The sequence below is a fragment of the Kogia breviceps genome, chromosome 7, assembly GCF_026419965.1.
Source record: "Kogia breviceps isolate mKogBre1 chromosome 7, mKogBre1 haplotype 1, whole genome shotgun sequence".
NCBI classification, from domain to species: Eukaryota; Metazoa; Chordata; class Mammalia; order Artiodactyla; family Physeteridae; genus Kogia; species Kogia breviceps.
The window spans coordinates 78,899,085-78,919,858 of record NC_081316.1 but is presented as its reverse complement, the minus strand read 5'-3'; the positions used below and the strand labels follow the sequence as shown (position 1 = coordinate 78,919,858).

The 20,774-nt window shown below is 39.5% G+C and overlaps 2 protein-coding genes across 7 annotated transcripts in view; one reads left to right on the top strand and one right to left on the bottom strand.

The window, feature by feature from the left end:
* ZNF215 (zinc finger protein 215) overlaps positions 1-20,774 on the top strand; it is a 206,603-nt gene that overhangs the window by 97,969 nt on the left and 87,860 nt on the right. For all 6 annotated transcript variants that reach the window (XM_067038734.1, XM_067038736.1, XM_067038738.1 and 3 more), the window contains one exon: positions 4,252-4,426. The gene's annotated coding sequence lies outside the window, so the exon portion shown is untranslated. The remainder of the gene's footprint in view (positions 1-4,251; positions 4,427-20,774) is intronic.
* Positions 5,999-7,011, bottom strand: OR6A2 (olfactory receptor family 6 subfamily A member 2). The gene is given in 2 exon segments (XM_059070254.1): positions 5,999-6,726; positions 6,729-7,011. Coding segments are annotated over 2 exon segments (1,002 nt in total). The 5' UTR covers positions 7,003-7,011.

Here is a 20,774-nt window from a genome sequence, read left to right as displayed (position 1 = left end):
CTTTATAATTATTTGGTCAAATTCTCTTATGAATTCTGAATATAATTTTTAGTATCTTCTTCTAGCCAAAGATCCACCTGAAGGGAACTACTTAAGGTCTCTCTCTCTTTCTGCCTCTGATCTGACCTCATCTTTTTGATGACTTTATAAGTGGCTGTGTGATCTTTTTAGTAATTTTTGTTTGTCTACCTTTGCTTTGTCACTCCCACCAAGGATGCGATGCTCTTGTATTCATTTTTATTCTGCTTGCAGTTGGCAGAACTCTTGGATTATAATATGTGGTCAGGAGATAATTTCTGAATGAATTGATGATTTTTCTCTCTGTCCTTCTCTAAACTGAAGTTTCTGCAGCTTTATGGGGAGATAATACCGTGCAGAAGTTTCACTAAGAGAAACAAATAGAATAACAAGTTTAGTGGGCCTAGCACAGGGCCCTACCAAACAGTTAAGCTTTGTTTTTTGTTTCCCTCTCCTTTGCTGTGGTATCATCATGGTAAGAAAAGAATGAGGATTTTTCAGCCATATTTATTTAGCTTCATTATTTTTTTGTTTTGTTTTTGAAGGTGACTTTATTGAAGTATAATTCTTAAAATAAAATTCACCAATTTTAAGTACATAATTGATGAGTCTTAATGAGTATATTCCATCATATAATCACCACTAGGATAACAATATAGAACATTTCCATCATTCACAATTTCCCTCTTGCCCCTGTGCAGTGGATCACCTCTCCCAACCCAGAGCCCCAGGAGACTACTGACCTGCTTTTCATCACCATAGTTGTGTTTGTTGTAGAATTTCATTTAAATTGAGTCATATAGTGCATATTTTATGGTGTCTGGCTTCTGTCATTTTGTTTTTGGCATTACGATTGCATTTAGCAGTGGTTTCTTTATCTAATCACCTGTTTGGTTTTTTGTTTGTTTGCTTGTTTATTACTGAGTATTCTATTGTATGGATATACCACAATTTATCTATTAATTCTTGATAGCTGAAGGTTGTTTCCAGTTTGAAGTTACTATGAAGAAGCTGCAATGGGCATTAGATTATAATGCTTCCTATGGACATGTTTTCATTTCTCTTGGTTAAATAACAGTAAATGGGAATGCTATGTTTTGTTTTGTTAGACATCTTTATTAGAGTATAATTGCTGTACAGTGTTGTGTTAATTTCTTCTGTACAACAAAGTGAATCAGCTATATGTATACATATATCCCCATATCCCCTCCCTCTTGAGCCTTCCTCCCACCCTCCCTATCCCACCCATCTAGGTCCTCACAAAGCTTCAAGCTGATCTCCCTGTGCTATGCAGCAGCTTCCCACTAGCTATCTATTTTACATTTGGTAGTGTGTATATGTCAGTGCTACTCTCTCACTTCGTCCCTAGCTTCATTATTGAACCTCCCTGGTTCAATACTGTATGGGTTAATGCAGATATATCCCTCATTTTATGGTCTACATCTTAGTCTACACTCAAACCAGGTTGTAATCCTGAAGATCAAATCTGGGCAGACAGGATCCCTTTTCTTCTATTTGTAATTTGAACTTCTGTGACCCTCCAGAAAGATGAGACCACATAACTTGTTCTGTGCCTTTCAGGCTTTTATTCACTATCTTGTGCTAAATTGTTCTCCAATTTGTGAATATGTCTTTGCAGTCCCTCTGTGCTGGGAGGATGCAGGGGGTGGGACCAGACCAGATGTTGCCCTGCTTCTCATTTCCCCGAAATGAAACTTTAGCGTGGCTTTGCAAGTAATGTTTGTTTGTCTCAATCATTTAAATCATTTAATGGAGAAAATATTCATAGATTCCAAAACAGTCTTACACAAATGTTCACATTTCTTACTTGGCTTCTTCCTTGTTAATCATTGCAGAATTTCTGTTTCATTTCTCAGTTCCAAGAAATAAGCCAACTTTTACTGTCAGTAGGAATTTTGGCTAGAGCAGAAAACATTTGTCTAAAATATGACTTTAAGTGAATAGATATTGTACTCTTTACTTCATAATTGAAAAACCCCAGGACATCTCTGAGAAGGAAACAAACTTTCAAACATTGATCCAGTGACAGCTGCCTTTCAACCAAGTTAGAGTTTGGAAAGATAAAGGCTATATAGCATTTGAAAAAGTTGAAGTTGACCTGTTTTTCTAAGTATAAAGTATAGATATTGTGATATTTGAGTCACCAAGTAGTCTACTCATTTCCCATTTGTAGTATCTGGTGATGTTAGCCTTCTAACAATGCAGCAATGAGCTGTCTCCTGATTGGGTTCCCTGGATTTTCACCTGTCTCTCTTCCTCTATCTTCCCTCCACTCCACCCCCAGGACACTGGGGGTTAGAAGATTGTGGTGGGTAGGAGATAGAATTCACATCATGGAATTCCTGGCTGCAGGCTTTCTGAGCAGGGGAGCATGTTCTTCATTGTATGGGTTGTCTTCGAGTTTCTGACTCAGTTGATTCTCTTGTGTATGTTTGTGTGGGGGTGAATCTGCTCATCTTCTGTGAGCAGCTCCGGCTGTGGCTTACCCTGGCCTGCTCTATCCACTATCAGCCTTGCATCCATTTTCAAAATCTCCCATCCCCTCACAAACCCTCTTCTGTTCTCATCGTTATATTTACATTAAAAAGGATTCTGTGTTTGTTACTATCATTTTAGCAGAGTCTCTGAAGGGAAAGGGAATAAATATGTGAGTTCAGTCTGTCATCTTTCCTTGGAACCCTATTGGCTATTAAACAGGCTAATATCAGGAATTCCCTGGTGGTCCAGTGTTGAGGTCTTGGCACGTCCACTGCTGAGGGCAGAAGTTCAATCCCTGGTGGGGGAAGTAAGGGAAGTAAGATCCCGTAGGCCGCACAGTGTGGCCAACAAAATTTAAAAATATATACACACACATGCACACACACACAGGCTAACGACTCTCTCTTTTTCAAAAATCCCTTCATCTGCCACCTCACCTTCACCTATCACTCTGCCTTCGTCCTTGGCTTCTTAGAAACTTTGTGAAAGAATTATCTATGCTCATTCTCTTTACTTTCTTACATTCTACTCTCTTCTACCCGCTCCTGGCTGATATCTGCTGTGTCAGTGTACTTAAACTGCTCTGGATAAGGCCGTCAGTAGCTTCCATATTGCTGAAGAGGCAGGTTTTCTTGTTGTTTGTTTGTTTTGTTTTAGTGTTCTCCTCACCCTTAGGAGGTATTAAAGTTCAGATCTCTTTGGCTTTATTTAATGATTCATGTGCGGGTCAGAGTCCAATCTAGTAGACAGAAGAGATCTCTGAAGAGCTATACAGTGAAGTAATTTTATAGACAGTGGGGAAAAGGAACAAGGAAGCTGTACTAGGCAAAAAGGCAGATTGGTTATTTCCTTATAGGAATGGCAAAGATTTATCAGGCAGATTACCTAACCAATGCTGATCAGGCAATTCCTGATCGACTGGTATCAGACTCATTTCTGGGAAAGCCAAAACTATAATTAAGTCTCAGTTTAGTGATGTGGGGTTAGCATGAGTGACGCAATTTGGGGCCTGTTGTCTTGTTTTTAACAGAGCGTGTGACAATGTTCCTGTTTCTTTTTTTAAAAAAAATTTATTTATTTATTTATTTTGCGGTACGCGGGCCTGTCACTGCCGTGGCCTCTCCCGTCGCGGAGCACAGGCTCCGGATGCGCAGGCTCAGTGGCCACGGCTCACGGGCCCAGCTGCTCTGCAGCACGCGGGACCCTCCCGGACCGGGGCACGAACCAGTGTCTCCTGCACTGGCATGTGGACTCCCAACCACTGTGCCACCAGGGAAGCCCAATGTTCCTGTTTCTTGAAACCACCATTGACTTTCATGACACAGCACTTTTCTTGTTTCCCCCTTTGAGAATCTGGCTGCACTTCTGCTGGCTTTGCAAGCTCCTTGCACTCTGTAGAGACATGCACTACTGTATTTCGTTATGGCCTCGTTGTAAAACCTTCCTCATCTACTCTGTACTCTCACTCTAAATGACCCCTTGTCTTCACTGGTCAACCATATGCAAATTATTTTCTTACTTGTCTGTCAAGCGTTGTATCAGAGTTCTATCCAAGGGATTTATTACAGGGTTGTGATCTCATGCAGTAAAATAACTGTTGCCTCTGTGATTAGTGCTGGGCCTGAGGTCACCAGGACAGGCCCTTGGGGAGGTAAGATGAACATGACATGGGGAAGGATAATGGTAAACTGGAATCCATGAGGATGAGCTGAAGACTGTTTTGGTCTCTTACAGCCTCCAGTCATCCAATCACCTAACTCGGATAATTCAGGTGATCTGCAAAAGAAGCTGGTGCCCTTTGTCATAATATTAAACTCCTACCTAGCCCACAAGTTGGAGAAGATGAAAAAGGGAAGCTGGATGGGAGCTGATGGAGGTGTCGCCTAAACCACTGCCCCACGTCTACAAGGTGAGTCAGTGACAACATCTGTGAGCTGCAATAGTGTCCCTAGTCAACTTTCTACATGGAATACAAAGAATATAGCTGCTTCACCTCTGCCTTCTAAATCTCACACAGAATATCTCTGTGATCTACACTAACCTTGAACTACAAAGGGAAGTTCTAGAAAATGTAGTTTCAGTTTAACTAAGTAGACATAGGACAACTCTGCTACAAGTCTTGAGTTCCAGGCCCATAAAACTAGGGTGACCACATAGTTTGCTTTTAAAATGTGGCACTTTGGAGAGTGAAACACGACGGGGCAAATGCTACAATCCTTACAACAATCCAGGCCATCTATTTCAGAACATATACTCTAAACCTGCAAATCATCTACTCTAGAGTGGACCTCTCAAAGTATTACCTCTAAATGCAGTTTCTGATGCTAGCCAACTTTACTCTTATTTGCTGTAATCCTATCATCATGCTAAGTTGTATTAAAGAGACACATTTCTATGGCAACCAAAATTTTTTCCCTGGCCTTTACAGTCTCCTGCCATGATGGTCTCTCTAATAATGCGCTCTAAATAATATTGTTTTCCTTTTTTCCTGTTTTCCATTTACTTCCGCTTTTTTCCCCCATGGAATCTTCTCAGTTTAAGTGAGTTTTAAACTTTGGCTTCTTTGTTTTTAAATTGGTATATGGGCTTTGTGTATGTACTAATGGCCTTGTAGTTTAATTTGGGGGACACCATAATTTCAGGAGTTTGTCTAAACTACATCAATTCATTTGGTGATTAAAAGCCTATTTGTTTTCAAATTCACATTTGAAAGTTTTTCATTACTTTTTGATCTCAGAGGAGCATCCCGCCTAAAATATTTTTCAGAACAGAGATAGAGGATTGGAAATTCCCGGGTTCAGTGGATCTTTTCCTTTGCTAAACAAGATTGTCCTCTCTCTTCAAAATGTTCTCCTTGATGAGTCAATATTGCATCATTCTCAGGAAAATGGGAGAAATTTTAAAAAGGAATTAAAAGCCAGATAGGAAAGCAAAGATTCATGGCTGAATGCTAGAAAATTGTATCTCAAATGACTGCTTTATGTTTATAGTGATCATTTAAGAAATATGGATACCTAAAAACTTGGAGGAAAACTCCAAGAGGAGGAAACCAGATCAGGAACAGACTAATGTAAGGTGAGCCATGGTTGAAGTAGTACACAGTTGAATCTGTATTCCATGCATGGAGTCAACACACACAGGAAAATAACCAAGAAGTGACCTATTCAACAGTATGATTCAAAGACATGTTTGGCATAAGAGGAAGTCATGTCTTTGAATAACAATGAGAAGTACCCACTTTAAACTGTCACAAATAAATATCATTACTAGGTTTCTTGGGAAGTATAAATTATTGAAATGATAAATATTTCTTAATTAAAAATATAACTTGAAGCAATAGTTTTCCTGCAGACTAGATCTTGGAGTAATTGTTTCTTCTAGGAGTGGTCAGATTTACCAAGAGTGTGAAGAAAAACTTTCTGTCCTCTTGACTTCAGTGCTTCCACCCGCACAAGTGGAGAAGGAGCCCCAGAGCTCTGTGTTATCTTGGCAAGATCCCTTTACTTCTCAGTAGTTTCCCAAACTCACAACTCTGCCATAGGCGCAGAGTATGGCGTAAGGCTCTCTTTACCTCTTGGTTGCGCAAGCAGTAAATGATAGGGTTGAGCAGTGGTACAATGACAGCGTAGAGTACAGACACCAGCTTGTTGGTGTCAAAGGCTGAGATTGCCTTTGGACGGGCATAGATACTGGCTTCATAGAAGATACTGGCTGCATAGAAGATGACCACAACAGTGAGGTGAGAGGCACAGGTGGAAAAGGCTTTATGGCGCCCAGCAGCTGAGGGAATGCACATCACAGCACTGGTGATGGCCATATAGGAGGCCCCGGTGACAGAGAGTGGCCCCAGCAGTATAAAAATGGCCAGGACAAAGTCTGTAAGCTCTGCTGTGGACATGTCAGTACATGAAAGGTTGAGCAATGGGGAGACATCACAGAAAAAGTGGTTGATGATGTTGGGGCCACAGTAAGAGAGGTGAGAAATGAGAAAAACTTTGACTATGGAGATGCCAAAACCTCCAGCCCAGGAGCCAGCTACCAGCTGCACACACAGCCGGCCACTGACAATGACAGGGTAGTGGAAAGGATGGCAGATGGCCACATAACGATCATAAGCCATCACTGTGAGGAGGACACACTCAGTGCATCCCAGGCCCAGGAAAAAGTAGAGCTGCGTCATGCAGCCCTCAAAGGAGGTTAGCTGCCCTGGCCCTGTTTGGACCCAACAAAGCCAGCTAGCGTCTTGGGAATAGTGACAGTAACGTACCAAATCTCCAGGAAGGACATGTTAGCCAGAAAGAAGTACATGGGTTTGTGGAGGCTGGGGTGGTTCCTGATTGCCATAATGATGAGTGTGTTCTCAGTCAGCACCAACACATAGGCCAGCAGAGAAAGGGCAAATAATAGTGCCTGCAGTGGCACAGGAGCTGGGAAACCCAGCAACACAGACTCACTCACTCTCCCACTCTGGTTCTTCCTCTCCATGGTGTCAGTCATGCCTGCTGCTCTTCAGAAGAGAATAGAGTGTCCTCAGGAGGCAGCAGCAAGAACCCAGACTTCCTCTCTCTGGGTTTGTATTAGTAGAATGCAATGTGTGTAGTGCATATAATTCATCACTGAGCTGAGGCCCATGTTCTCTTTTGTAATCTGGGAATGAGCTAAGATAAAAGTGGACAAAAATAAGCTACTTTGTATTGGGATAGGATAGGAGTGTGTTCTGGCCCTTGGAGAAGTATGTATTGATAAGCACCAGTTGGTCCCTAAAAAACACAGATCAAAACCAAAATATTAAGAGTCTGGGCTTCCCTGAAGTGAGAGTTTGTCTATGAGCTGGATTATGACTCTGTTTTGATGAAATAAGTTACACAGTGGAGGAATAACAGTAACATATAACACAATTAAGTGTTTACTATGTGTTATTAGTACAGGAACTATTCTGAAAAATTTGTAGATACTAATCCACCTAATCTTCAGAGGAACCTTATGAGCAAGTACTGTTATTAACCCCACTTAACACCTAAAGGAACTGACACATAGAGAGGTTAAGTGACTTGTTCCAGCTCACACAGATAGTAAGAGATGGAAGCAGGAAGTCAGAACCTCAGAGCTTCTAAAATATTCAGGCAACATGAAGGAGGGACAGTAAGATACCTCCTGTATTTACACCCAGAACAGAGGGTCTTTGGGGCTCAGCTAGGGATGCAATTTCCTCCTGGAAGAGGAAGAGGGAAAAAGTAGAACCCAAGGAGGTCATGGCACCTATAGAATGAAAGTCCTACATAACCTTGTACTTAAGAGGAGGATGTGGGACCCATGTGGAAATCATATTAGGAAGTGGATTCTGGATTTCTGAAGAACTGAGAATTCCTCCAGTTCTGAAAGTTGTGCTAACTATCTTGGAATGAGAGTAGAACACCTTCCTTTCGTATCCCTAAAAGCTAAACCAAGTGACATTAAAATTTTCAATAGTTTATTTGAGCAACATCGATTCATATCAGGCAGTGCATAACTGAAAATGGTTAGGAGCACTCCAGTGTCAAAAGCTAGGGGCAGAGCTTTCATAGAGCAGAGGCTGAAGCAATGCAAGGACATTATTTGATTGGCTATAGCTTGAGTGGTTGCCTTATTTGGGAAAGCCTAGTTGGATGTTTGTGATTAGTTCTTAAATTGTATTGTTTTGGATATGAGTGCATTTGCAATTGACTCTGGTGTAAGTTTTGGTTTGCTCATGTAGGCTACTAAAGCATGAGAACCACCTCAGTCCAACAGCCTCCTTGTTTAGTTACTTTGACTGTAACAAGATCAATACAAAAGCATACATTTAATAGAGTGCTCTCTTTGTTTACCTTGGTATCAAAAATATAATTTGCCCCTTCAAAACTTCAAGCCTCTACTGGATCAGATGTGGATCTGACATATCCACATGGGAGTTGGTATGAAGAAAGGGTTATTGTCACCCTAGTGTCCCTGTATGATCATAGCATTGGATGGGGAGTATAAAGATTAGAAAGAATGGGGGAGAACCAGATGAACAACTGGGGGCTACTTTCCCTCAGGAGAGTCCTTACTTTTTAATCTTAGGCCTGTTCCTTTGAGATTAACAGGGACAGAATGTGCTCACACATCAAGCTTCAACTTGCTAATGATTTTTTCCCAGCTATATTGAGATATAATTGATATATAACATTGGATAAGTTAAGGTGTGCAATGTGATGATTTGATAGAAGTATATATTGTGAAGTCTTTACCACATTAATTAACACATCCTTTACCTCACACAATTACCATTTTGTTGTTATGGTGAGAACACTAAAGCTCTACGCTCACAGCAACCTTCAGGTATACAATATAGTATTATTAACTATAGTCATCATGCTCTACATTAGATCCCCAGAACTTACCTTACAACTCAAAGTTGGTACCCTTTGACCAACATCTGCCATTTTCCTCAGCCTTCAGCCTCTGACAACCACCATTCTACTTTCTGTTTCTACGAGTAGCCAAGACATAGAAACAACTTAAGTGTCCATCAATCAATGAAAGGATAAAGAAAATATATACATATACAATGCATTGTTATTTAGCCATAAAAGAGAAGGAAATTCTGCCATTTGTGACAAGATGGTTGGATCTTGAGGGCATTATGTTAAGTAAAATAAGCCAGAGAGAGAAAGGCAAATACTGTGTGTCTCAGTTATATATGGAGTCTGAAAACATCAAAACTGCAGATGACTTTATACCTGAGTTCCTCTTCTCTTTATGCTCTGTGAGCAAAACTTGAGCATTATTCAGTACTTGAGACCTTGGCATTCCTCTCGGTACTAGAGTACTTTAATGCAATTACAAAATGCCACATCCCTGGCTTACATTTCCCATCACTCCCAACCTTACTTTCCACACCCACCATTTATTTATTTCAAAAGTATTGCTGGATCAAATATGGCCCAGACCACAGGCTAAGAGTTGTGGTACAGAAAAAGGTAAATAACACATGTACTGAGTCTTCAAGGAGCTCGTAGTCTGGTGGTAGAGACATATCTTTGTCTTCTCATCCCTGAAAGTTTAATCTGCCACACCTATTCTTACACCATATACTAGCTTCGTATGGGAACCTCTAAACTACAATTGTCATTCGTAACCTTAGCTTTGATCCTTTATCCTCAATACTGCCTCATATGCCATTAACTGTGCATTTGACCTTGTTGGCCTCAGACCTTTCTGCTTATCTGTTAATCTTCTCTGCCTCTGCCTTCACATTTGATGTTTTGCACACTTGAAAAAAAAAAAAGCCTCCTAATTGGTCTCACTGCCTGTAGTATCTCCCCTAATGCTCAAATCTGAGCATTTCACTACCCTACTTAAAATCTTCCATAGTACCACATTGTCTACACAACCATGTTCAAGCTATTTAACAAGGCATAAGTACTTCATGACCTGCTACTGCTGTCATCAAAACCTTATCTCTTGGGCTTCCCTGGTGGCACAGTGGTTGAGGGTCCGCCTGCCGATGCAGGGGACACGGGTTCGTGCCCCGGTCCGGGAAGATCCCACGTGCCGTGGAGCGGCTGGGCCCGTGAGCCATGGCCGCTGAGCCTGCGCGTCCGGAGCCTGTGCTCCGCAACGGGAGAGGCCACAACAGTGAGAGGACCGCCTAGCACACAAAAAGAAAACCTCATCTCTTGTCACAACCTACATTGTATCTTATACCCTGCAGCTCTTGACATACAGCATGTGTATTACCTAACTCCTCCTTGACCTTCAAATCTTGACTCATGTGGCATCTCCTCATAGAACCATTAGTTGTCCTTTCTTTCTTTTCCTTTTCACTGATTTGGTAATGGGTTCCTTCCATTACTGTTCCCATGAGAGCCCATGAAAGCCCATATATCATTTACTAGCTGTGTCACTGCTACTACTGCTCAGGTAGATGTAAAAGAGGTACTATATGCCAAAGTGGCCACATACATCCTTAATGGTATAGCAAAGAGTGGATATAATTCCCTTGATGTCACATGGGTCCCTCAAATGCAATATGTCTAGAAAAAATTGTCTAAGCCTGTTCTTCCTCTATCACAATGAATGATACTAGTTTCTCTGCAGTATATACTGTACTGGAGATCCAGAATTTCCCTATATCTTCTATACCCATCCTCCCCACCCCAACCCCACATCCCACTCACAACTAATCCAAGTTTCATCTAAACTTTCTCTTTAATTATCTCCTAAATTTATCCCCTTTCTCCTGTCCTATTTCTACTGCCTTCCCCCTAATCCTTTATACCAGTCACGTCCTTGTTATTTCTTGACTTTATTTCAATAGGCTATTGCCTGGTCTTTCCCCCCAAACTTCAACTTTTATCAATCTAATTTACACTTGTTTCTAGAGTGAAATCTTATGTAGAAATTTGACTCCAAGAGCATTTGATTTGGGGGAACACATACAAAATCCCTCAATAATGTGTCAAATGTGTATTTCCTTTTAACTGTCCTACAGTAATCCAGTCATTGCCCACTATTTTCCTTTTTCTAAACATGTTGTGATATTCTCTAACTCTGTGATTTGCACATACTCTTCTTTCTGTCAAAACTACACCTAGGAATTATTTATCTTTCACATTTCAATTTCTTGGTTATCACCTTCCCAAACTACCCATATTTCTACCAATATAGATTATTTACTGGTATTTTCGTCTCTTCTTTTGACAATAGTTCTTATTTTAGGGTCTGCTTTAGCAACTAAATAGTAAAGGTATTATAATGGTTGCATAGATGCATGGATGGAGGGGAAAATTGAGAAAGGAGTGATATGGGCAGACTAGATGAATGGCAAATGATAGGAATCAAATATAAAGACAGCAAAATGTAAAAAGGAGTTGGGTGGAAATGATCAAGAGTAGAGAACTTAAATGAGTTACCAGAAAATCTGACAGAATTGGAATAATATGTAAGGAAAACAGACATTGAATATAGAAGAATCAGCAGACCCACAGGGGCAAGATAAAATGTAAGGAAGTTAGAGTAAGAGCAAAGAAATTGGAACTTCTATTGATAAAATGAATGATATTTGGGTAAAATAAATGTGCTATATTGACAAGAGATTCAATGAGAGAAGATAAGTATAATACAGAAAGGCTAGAATTAGGAATGGGAGATCATAAAAGCTGTAGGGAGGCTAAGCAGAGTATGAATGAATACAAAAACAAGCCATGAGTGGAAAAGATAAAGAAAGTCATATTGGTCTAAGTGTCAGAATGGACCAGACATGAGAAATGCTGATAAGGGTTTGGGTTTTATTAGGTGTAGAGGGGACTAGGAAGATGGGTGTATTGGACAGAAAGAAAACATGGGAGACTTGACTGTTGAAGAGGAATGAAGCAGATAACAGAATCCACTTACTTTATTCAGATGTCTTGGACTCCGGGTCCTCCCAAGATGACCAGTTGGTGAGGAAAAGACTTAGAGAGTGTATATGAAAGAAAGTTGAAGCATCAAGACAAAGAAAGATGCTGCAGAGACTCCACCTTCTCTTCCTCCCATGATCAGAGAACACTGCCACACCAGGAAAGTTTCTTTTATCTTGCACCTCCCTCCTGTAGTCCCCATTTTGCCCTCCTCCTTCTGATGTTTTAGAATGACTCTAAATCCAGAGCCCAATAGACCAGTAGAGATACCAGAAAAAAAAAAAGAAAAAAAGACTGGGGAAGAAGACAGGAAAAGGTGTGTTTGGGAAGTAGGGAATAGAAGTTTATCAGAAAAGTTACATGAAGCAGAGGGTGTCACAATACCCCTACTACCTCGTAGCTTCTTCCCTTGCCTTCTCCTTCCTTCTTTCCATCCTGCCACATTCATGCTCAAAATAAAGCCTTTGACTTTAGGCCAGGCCAATCTGGGCTTATAGTCTGGCTCAATTATGTAATCTTAAGCAATTTACTTAAGTTTTTTGAGCCTTAGATTCCTAACCTGTAAAATGGGAATAATATACCTCACAAAGTTGTTGAGAGGAATAAATGAAGTGATATGTATACAGTGCTTGGAACATGATAGGGTCTCAACAGTGCTACCCAGTTTATTTCTTTATCTCCTGAACCCATGTGGGTAACATCCCTTTAATTCCATGATGTCATAGAAGGAGCACTGAATTGAAAGTTTCTGGGATTTAGTTCTATGTTTGTAATTGATATTCTGTTTAATCAAGGATTTTGTTATATATCAGTTTATTTTCCATAAAATGATAATAACATATACTACAGATGTTTTGAGGATTAAATAAAACAAAATTTGTGAAAAGGTTTGGCACAATCTCAGTCCCTAGCAAGCAGTGTAAGTAGAGGTTAATAATGTGGGCTCCACCGAATGTAAATTGATACAGCCACTATAGAGAACAGTATGGAGGTTCCTTAAAAAACTAAAAATAGAATTACCATATGACCCAGCAATCCCACTACTGGGCATATACCCTGAGAAAACCATAATTCAAAAAGATACATGCACCCCAATGTTCATTGCAACACTATTTACAATAGCCAGGTCATGGAAGCAACTTAAATGTCCATCGACAGACGAGTGGATAAAGAAGATGTGGTACATATATACAATGGAATATTACTCAACCATAAAAAGGAACGAAATTGGGTCATTTGTAGACACACAGATGGACTGAGACTGTCATACACAATGAAGTTAAGTCAAAAAGAGAAGAATATCATATGTTAACTCATACGTGGAATCTAGAAAAATGGTATAGATGAACTGGTTTGCAAGGCAGAAATAGAGACACAGATGTAGAGAACAAACGTGTGGACACCAAGTGGGGGAAAGTGGGGGGTGGGATGAATTGGGAGATTGGGATTGACATATACACACTAATGTTACACTAATATGTATAGACTAGATAACAAATGAGAACCTGCTGTATAGCACAGGAAACTCCACTGTACAGTAGAAACTAACACAACATTGTAAAACAACTATACCCCAATTTAAAAAACATTAAAAAAACTGTGTACATATTTAGTTGACAAAAGTAAACAATTAAAAAGAAAAAGCTCTATAATAACCCTCAAATATATAATTGAAAATGAAAAAACACTACTCTGAAAATTAATAGAGACATTTACACAAATGCTGAAATTATAATAGCTTCACAAGTGTGTGTGCATGTGTGTGTAGCACAGCCTTGGCTTCCTGTGTTGGGAGACAACTGTCCCCAGTCATCTCCCATTTCTACACATCTTCTAAAAGTTTTTGTTCTGAACTATCTATTCCAGGATAGAACAACCTGGATTTTAAAATGGGCAGAAGAACTGAATAGATACTTTTCCAAAGAAAAAAATGTGGATGGCCAACAGGCACATGGAAAGATGCTCAACATCGTTAATCACCAGGGAAATGAAAAACAAAACCACAGTGAGATATCATCTCACACCTTTCAGAATGGCTATCATCAAAAAGAGTGCAAATACACATGTTGGCAAAGACGTGGAGAAATGGGAACACTTGTACAGTGTTGGTGGGAATGTAAATTGGTGTAACCACTGAGGAAAGCAGTATGGAGGTTTCTCAAAAAACTGAAAATAGAACTACCATATGACCCAGTATTTCCATTCCTGGGTATATATCTGAAAAAAAAACCCAAAAATACTAATTTGAAAAGATACACGCACCCGAATGTTCATAGCAGCATTATTTAAAATTGCCATGATATTGAAGCAACCTAAGTGTTCATCAACAGATTAGTGGATAAAGAAGATGTGGTATTTATATACAATAGAATAGTACATATCCAAAGATTGCATAAAAATTTTTTAAAGGAAAAAAATTTAAATAATGTGGGCTCCACCATCACGCTGCTTGTGTTCAACTATGAGACTTGAAAAAATTATTTAACATCTCTGTGCCTCTGTTTTCTTCTCTGTGAAATGGGAATAATTCTGATATCCATCTCACAGAATTGTGAAGATTAAATAAATATATGGATGGAAGTTTCTTAGAACAGCACCTGGAACACAGTTTTCCTCAAAAAATGTTAACTAGTGTTCAAGAAATATTTGTTGAATCTGAGTCTGTTGAAACTGTAGTGGAATTATCAGTGGGAACACTGGAGATTAAGAGAAGGTTCTTTGAGATTCTGAATTTAAGAGCTTCTCATCAGTAAATGGGAGGAAGCTGTTCCTAAAGTTTGAATAATCAGAACAAAATGAGTATGATTGGGCAGTTTTCATTGTCTGGATTAGTGTGCTGTCCATAAGCCTCACTGACCCCATGATAAGAACAAAACTCAGTTCTCTAGGAACAGAAAAAAATATTGAGATAGTCAAGAGGAAGTCACCATAAGAAAATGATGTAGCAGTGAAGAGGGGCAGAACATAAAATATCTACAAATGCTCTTAAAATAAAAACCTGATTTTGAGTGAAATCCTGTGCCATAGACATTGTAGTAAACCCTATTTTTTTGTTTGTTTTTGTTGTTTTTATTTATTTATTTGCCTGTGCTGGCTCTTAGTTGTGGCATGTGGGATCTTCGTTGCTACATGTGGGATCTTTAGTTGCAGCATGCGGGCTCTACTTCCCTGACCAGGGATTGAACGTGGGCTCCCTGCATTGGGAACACTGAGTCTTAACCGCTGGACCACAAGGGAAGTCCCATAAACCCTATTTTGAACAAAGAAAAATACATATGTACATAAATATTATTGCCATACTATGCTGTTAGTTGAAAAACGGTCAAACCCAGCAGCTGTTTGAATTAGCATTGATTTGGTTGATGTGGTAGTATTGTTTAAATGAGGAATGTTTGCAAACCTCATTTACATTTAGAGGTTGATGTCAGTTTGTCTTTGGTGATTATTATCAGCCAACTGACCACACCAATAGGCTAAATTTAAAAAGCTATAATCATTCAATATATACACTGTTAAATCCATTGGATAAACACTCATGAGGATAAAGGGGATATGTCCTTAAGATAAAAAAAAAAATACAGGTTTAAATTTCTTAACCAAAAAAAAAATGGGGCACTCGAATTTTTCAGGTTTTAGAAAGGTAGTATACTGCATACACCATACGTTTCCTGTCCCCTCCAGAGAGTTCTGAAGCAGTATTCTATAATCAAACGCATCAATATCTCTACAGCAAAATGTATGACTATACAATGTAGAATAAATAAAGACTATAAATAATCAGTTCACAACAGATTTTTCATCCAATGTGTTAAGACCCCAAACTTAGGAAAAAATGCTGTTTCCAAAGCTGCTTGGATTTTTGAATCACAGATAAGGGCTTATGGACTCCATACCTATTTATAACCAAATGCATATGCCACGGGAAAAAATACTAGATATGTTCTTATTAAGACAGAAGATGGTAAAAATATTATTTATCCCCATTATTTCATGTTGCTTTGGTACTTTTTGTCAATAAGATACAACCTGAAAAAAGTGAATAATAAATATTTAAAAGGTAGATGCAAAATATTATTTGCATATATGATTATACTTAAAAATAAGAGTACTAAACTAAAAACTATTCAATAGTTATAAGAAATACAGAAAGATTCCATGTACCCTTTGCCCAGTTTCCCACATAGTAACATGTTATGAAACTATAGTACGTTATCACAAACACGGTATTCACATGGTAATAGGCCGGATACAGAATAGCTTCATCACAAGAGTCCTCATTTTGCCCTTTTACAGGCAGACCCATTTCTCTCCTGCCTATATCCTTTCCTTAAGCCCTGTTTACTACTATCTGTTCTCCATTTCTTATAATTTGTCATTTCAGAAATGTTCTATAAATGGATTCATACATTATATAATCACTTGAAATGGGCTTTTTTTCTTAGCATGATTCTCTGAAGATTCATTCAGTTTGTTGTGTGTATCAGTAGTTTTTTTTTTTTTGGTATTGCTGAGTAATGCTACATGCTGGATGTACTTAGTTTGTTTAAACATGCACCAGTTGAAGAACATCTGGGTTGTTTCCAGTTTATGCTATTATGAATAAAGCTGCTATAAACATTTATGTAGAAGTTTTCATGTGGCAAAAAAAAATCTTGCTCTGATTTTGAGATAAACTGCATTAAACTTGTATATCAATTTGGGGAGAATTGACATCATTACTACTTCAACATTCCAGTCCATGAACACAGTATGTTTCTCCTTTTATTTAGATCTTCATTCATTTCCTTCGTCAGCATTGTGTATTTTTCAGCACGCAAGTCTTGTAAATATATTTTTAGATGTACACCAACTAAATATTGTGTTATTAATTTCAGTGTCTATGTGTTCATTGCAACTGCATAGAATTACACTTGATTTTTATATATGTTTATTTTGTATCCTGTGATCTTTCTGAACCCACTGTTAGTTCTAGACTTTTTTGTTGATGCCTAGTTCTGATTCTCCATAGGCATCTTCTGACACAACGTAAGCATTAAAGAGACAGGCGCCTTATTACTGCTCAATGGGTGTGGAAGTCTAGGCTCTCCACTGACATCTGGTGGCAGTGGGGATGAAATTCCTGGCTCCCACCCAGCCTGGTGAGGGTGGAAGTCTAGGCTCCCCTGGATTTAACCACAGTTTTTCCTCTTGTGTTTGGATGAAGTAGAGTGGTTATCATCTAAAACATTTCTGTCTTGCTAGGTTGCCCCCTTTCTGGGTCATTTGGCTAGAGAGAGCACATTTTGGTTTGGGCTTTTTTGTTCGTACATGTTAGATTTTCAGATTTCTGACTTCTTCAATAATAGGCCTAGGATATATGAAGCCAAAAACAAACCCAGTGAACCCACTACATTTTCATTCCTTGGTCCACAATGTTCCTACCTACTCGCCTTCTTTTTTCTACCTTTCAGCATCTTATGTTTGTTTTATATATAATATCCAAGGTTTTTTAGTTGTGCTTAGTGAAATCAGTAAAAATGGGCAATCAACTTTTATAGCGAAAATAATAACAATGTGTTGTGTAATTCATAGAAAATGTATGAGTAAAATGTATGACAGCACTAGGACAAAAGAAAGAGAGGTAAATGGAAGTTCATTTTTATAAAATGTTACATTATACATGAACAGTTATGTTTCTTCAGGGTAGATTGCTACATGTTAAGGATGCATATGGTAAGCCCTAGAGCAAACACATAAACAAAGAACAAACAAGTAATTTATAGCCAGAGGTGAAATAACAAAAGAGAAGAAAAAAATTGGCAGACACACACCCAACTATATCAAAATTTGTAAGTTTAATCTATTTTAACAGAAGTTGATTTTTATAGTGAAAAATTTTCACAATAATCAATTACTTGATTGTAATTAGGGAACCATTATATAGTGATCTTTATGTCTACAAAATTTACTTTGTGGGTTATTGATGATAAATGAATAGTATTACTTTATGACGCCTATCATGACAAAAAATACTTGTAGATTAAAATATTTCCAATATTTAGAATAAATATTTAACAGAAGTAGACTAAATATTCCTATTAAGAGGTGGAGATTGTTACTCTAGATTAAAGCAAGAAAGGAAGGAAGAAAGAAAGAAAGAAAAGAAAGGAAAGAAGGGAGGAAGAAAGAAAGAAAGAAGGAAAGCTAGGAGCAGCTGAGACAAAATCTTGCCATAAACCCCACCCTTAGCACTGTGACCACAGTTGGGAGGGAACTCATAACCCCAAGTTTCTCCCTGAGGAGTGAAGGGTTTTAACTCCACACCAGGCATCCCATTTTAAGACCTGCACCTGAGAGACAAGCCCCCAAAAAATGTAGCTTCAAAAGCCAACAGGGCTTGTGTCCATGAGACCCACAAGGCTATAGCAATCTGAGAAACAGTTCGTAAAAGGCCCATGCAGCCTCACCCACCCCACAGCCCCAAGACCCAGAAAAACAGCCCTGAAAAGAGCTCAGAGGCACTGAGGCAGCTGAAAAGTGCTCAGGCTTTCTGTGAAGTAGGCCTATTTGCTTGTCTTAAAGCATCAGCCTGAGGGGCAAGCATGTAATTTAACACACATCTCTCTCCAAAGACCGAGGCCAGCGGGTGCCATCTTTGCACTCTCCCTCTGCCTCACTCCAGCTCACAGGTATCTCTTGAGAAGGAGCTTATGTACTTGTCTGGTACCCTGAATTTTGAGGGTTGTCACCCAGAGGACACCTCTTGGTCACCTGGTTCTGGTGGCCAGCAAGGCTTATGCTCTAAGGTCCCATAGGACTGCAGTAAACAGAGAAGGAGTTCTTAACTGGCTACCTCCCAAGGCACAGCAGAAAGGCAATAGATGAACGTGCCCAGTCTGTCTGTAAAAGAAGCCTGTTAGCTTATCTTCATAGGCGCAGCCTGAGGGGCAGACTTCCTATTAAACACACATCTAAAGACCCACTGTAATCCTCTTCAGAGACCTCAGACAGTAGGATCTATCTTTGAGCTCTCCCTCTGTTGCACTCCAGATCACCAGTATCTCGCAGAAAGGAGTGCATATGTCTAGTGCCCTGGTTTTTGTGACTGATGCCCGGGGGATGCCCCTTGATTACCTGGTGGTCTGTGGGGCTTAGGTTCATGGGTCCCATTGGACTGTAACAAACAAAGAAGCAGTTCTTAACCAGCTACACCTCAGGGCACAGCAGAGAGTCAACAGACTAAGGCACCCAGTCTTTCTGTGGAAGAAGCCTATTAGCTTATCTTAAGGCTTTGAACTGAAGGGCAGACTTCTAATTAAAACACTTTTAAGGGCCAATGGTGATCCTCTTCAGAGACCTTGGAGGGCAGGCACTATCTTCACACTCTCCATCCACCACACTCCAGGTCACCAGTATCTCCCAGAAAGGAGTCTCTTCCTATGTCTGTTGCCCCAGGTGCTATGGCTGCCACCCAGGGAAAGCCCCTGGATTGCCTGGCTCTGCTGGCCAGTAGTTCTTATGTTCATGGGTCCCTAGGACTATAAAAAATGGAGAAACATTTCTTAACTGGCTACTGCCCCCTGGGGCACAGTACAGAGGCAGCAGACTGAAATGCACCCCTGTCTTTCTGGGAAAGAGGACAATAAGCTTATTTTCATAGCTGTGGCTTAGGGGATAGGCTTCTAATTAAACACATATTGAAGGGCTGACTATAGTACTCTCCAGAGATGGGGGAATCTAGCAGGTGTCCTCTTTGTCTTCTCCCTCTGCTCCTCCCACAGGCCATCAGTGTCTCTGAGAAAACTTGTATGCACATCTGGTACACTGACATTTGTGACTGCCACCCAGAGGATACATCCCTTGATAGCCTGGCTCTGGTGGCCAGTGAGACTCATGTTCATGGGTTCAATGGGATAGTAATACACAGAAAACAGTTCTGAACTGGTTATCACTCCAAAACTCAACATAGAGGGAGCAGATAGAAATGTTCATCTCCCAGTCTTCTCCTGAAAGATGTATATTTGAATACTTTAAAAGTTGCTGCCTACAGGTCTGACTTCCAGTTAACCTGAATCTAGGTGCTAAGAGGGATTCTCCCCTTTGGGGCACTGATGGCTCTTGGCATACCCTCAACTACTGTGAGCCCACTAACAATAAAGTAGGTTGCTTGGACAATCACAAGGGTTTGAGAGACAGCCAAGAGCTAGAGTAGCATTGAACAATAAGTTTTATCTCCTATATGATGCCACTCCTTCAGACTGAGCGAGGTGGCTGTTTTATCTAATGTATAAAACCCCACACAGAGTCAAGGAAAATGAAGAAAAAGAGGGATATGTTCCAAATGAAGAGCAAGATAAAACCTCAGAAAAAAAGACCTTATGAAATGGAGATGTTATTTACCTGATAAAATTTAAAATAATAGTCATAAAGATGCTCACTGGACTCAGGAGAACAATGGCTGAACGAAGTGAGTATTTAAACAAAGAGAAAGAGAATTTTTAAAGTAGCAAACAGAAGTCACAGAACGGAAGAATACGTTAACTGAAGTGAAAATTGTACTAAAGCATCTCAAAAACAGACTAGATGAAATGTAAGAAAGGCTCAGTGAACTCAAAGATAGGTTAGTGGAATTCATTCAGTCAGAGCAGCAAAAAGAAAAGAGAATGAAAAAGAATGGAGATAGCTTAAGGAACTTAAAGGGCACATCAAGCAGAATAACATTTGGATTATAGGAATCTCCCCAGAGATTAATGTAATAAGAGACAAAGAAGGTCATCATCACATAATGATAAAGGGCTCAATCCAACAATATTTGTAAATATTTATGCACCCAGCTAGGAATACCAAAATATATAAAGCAAAAATGAAAAGACCTTA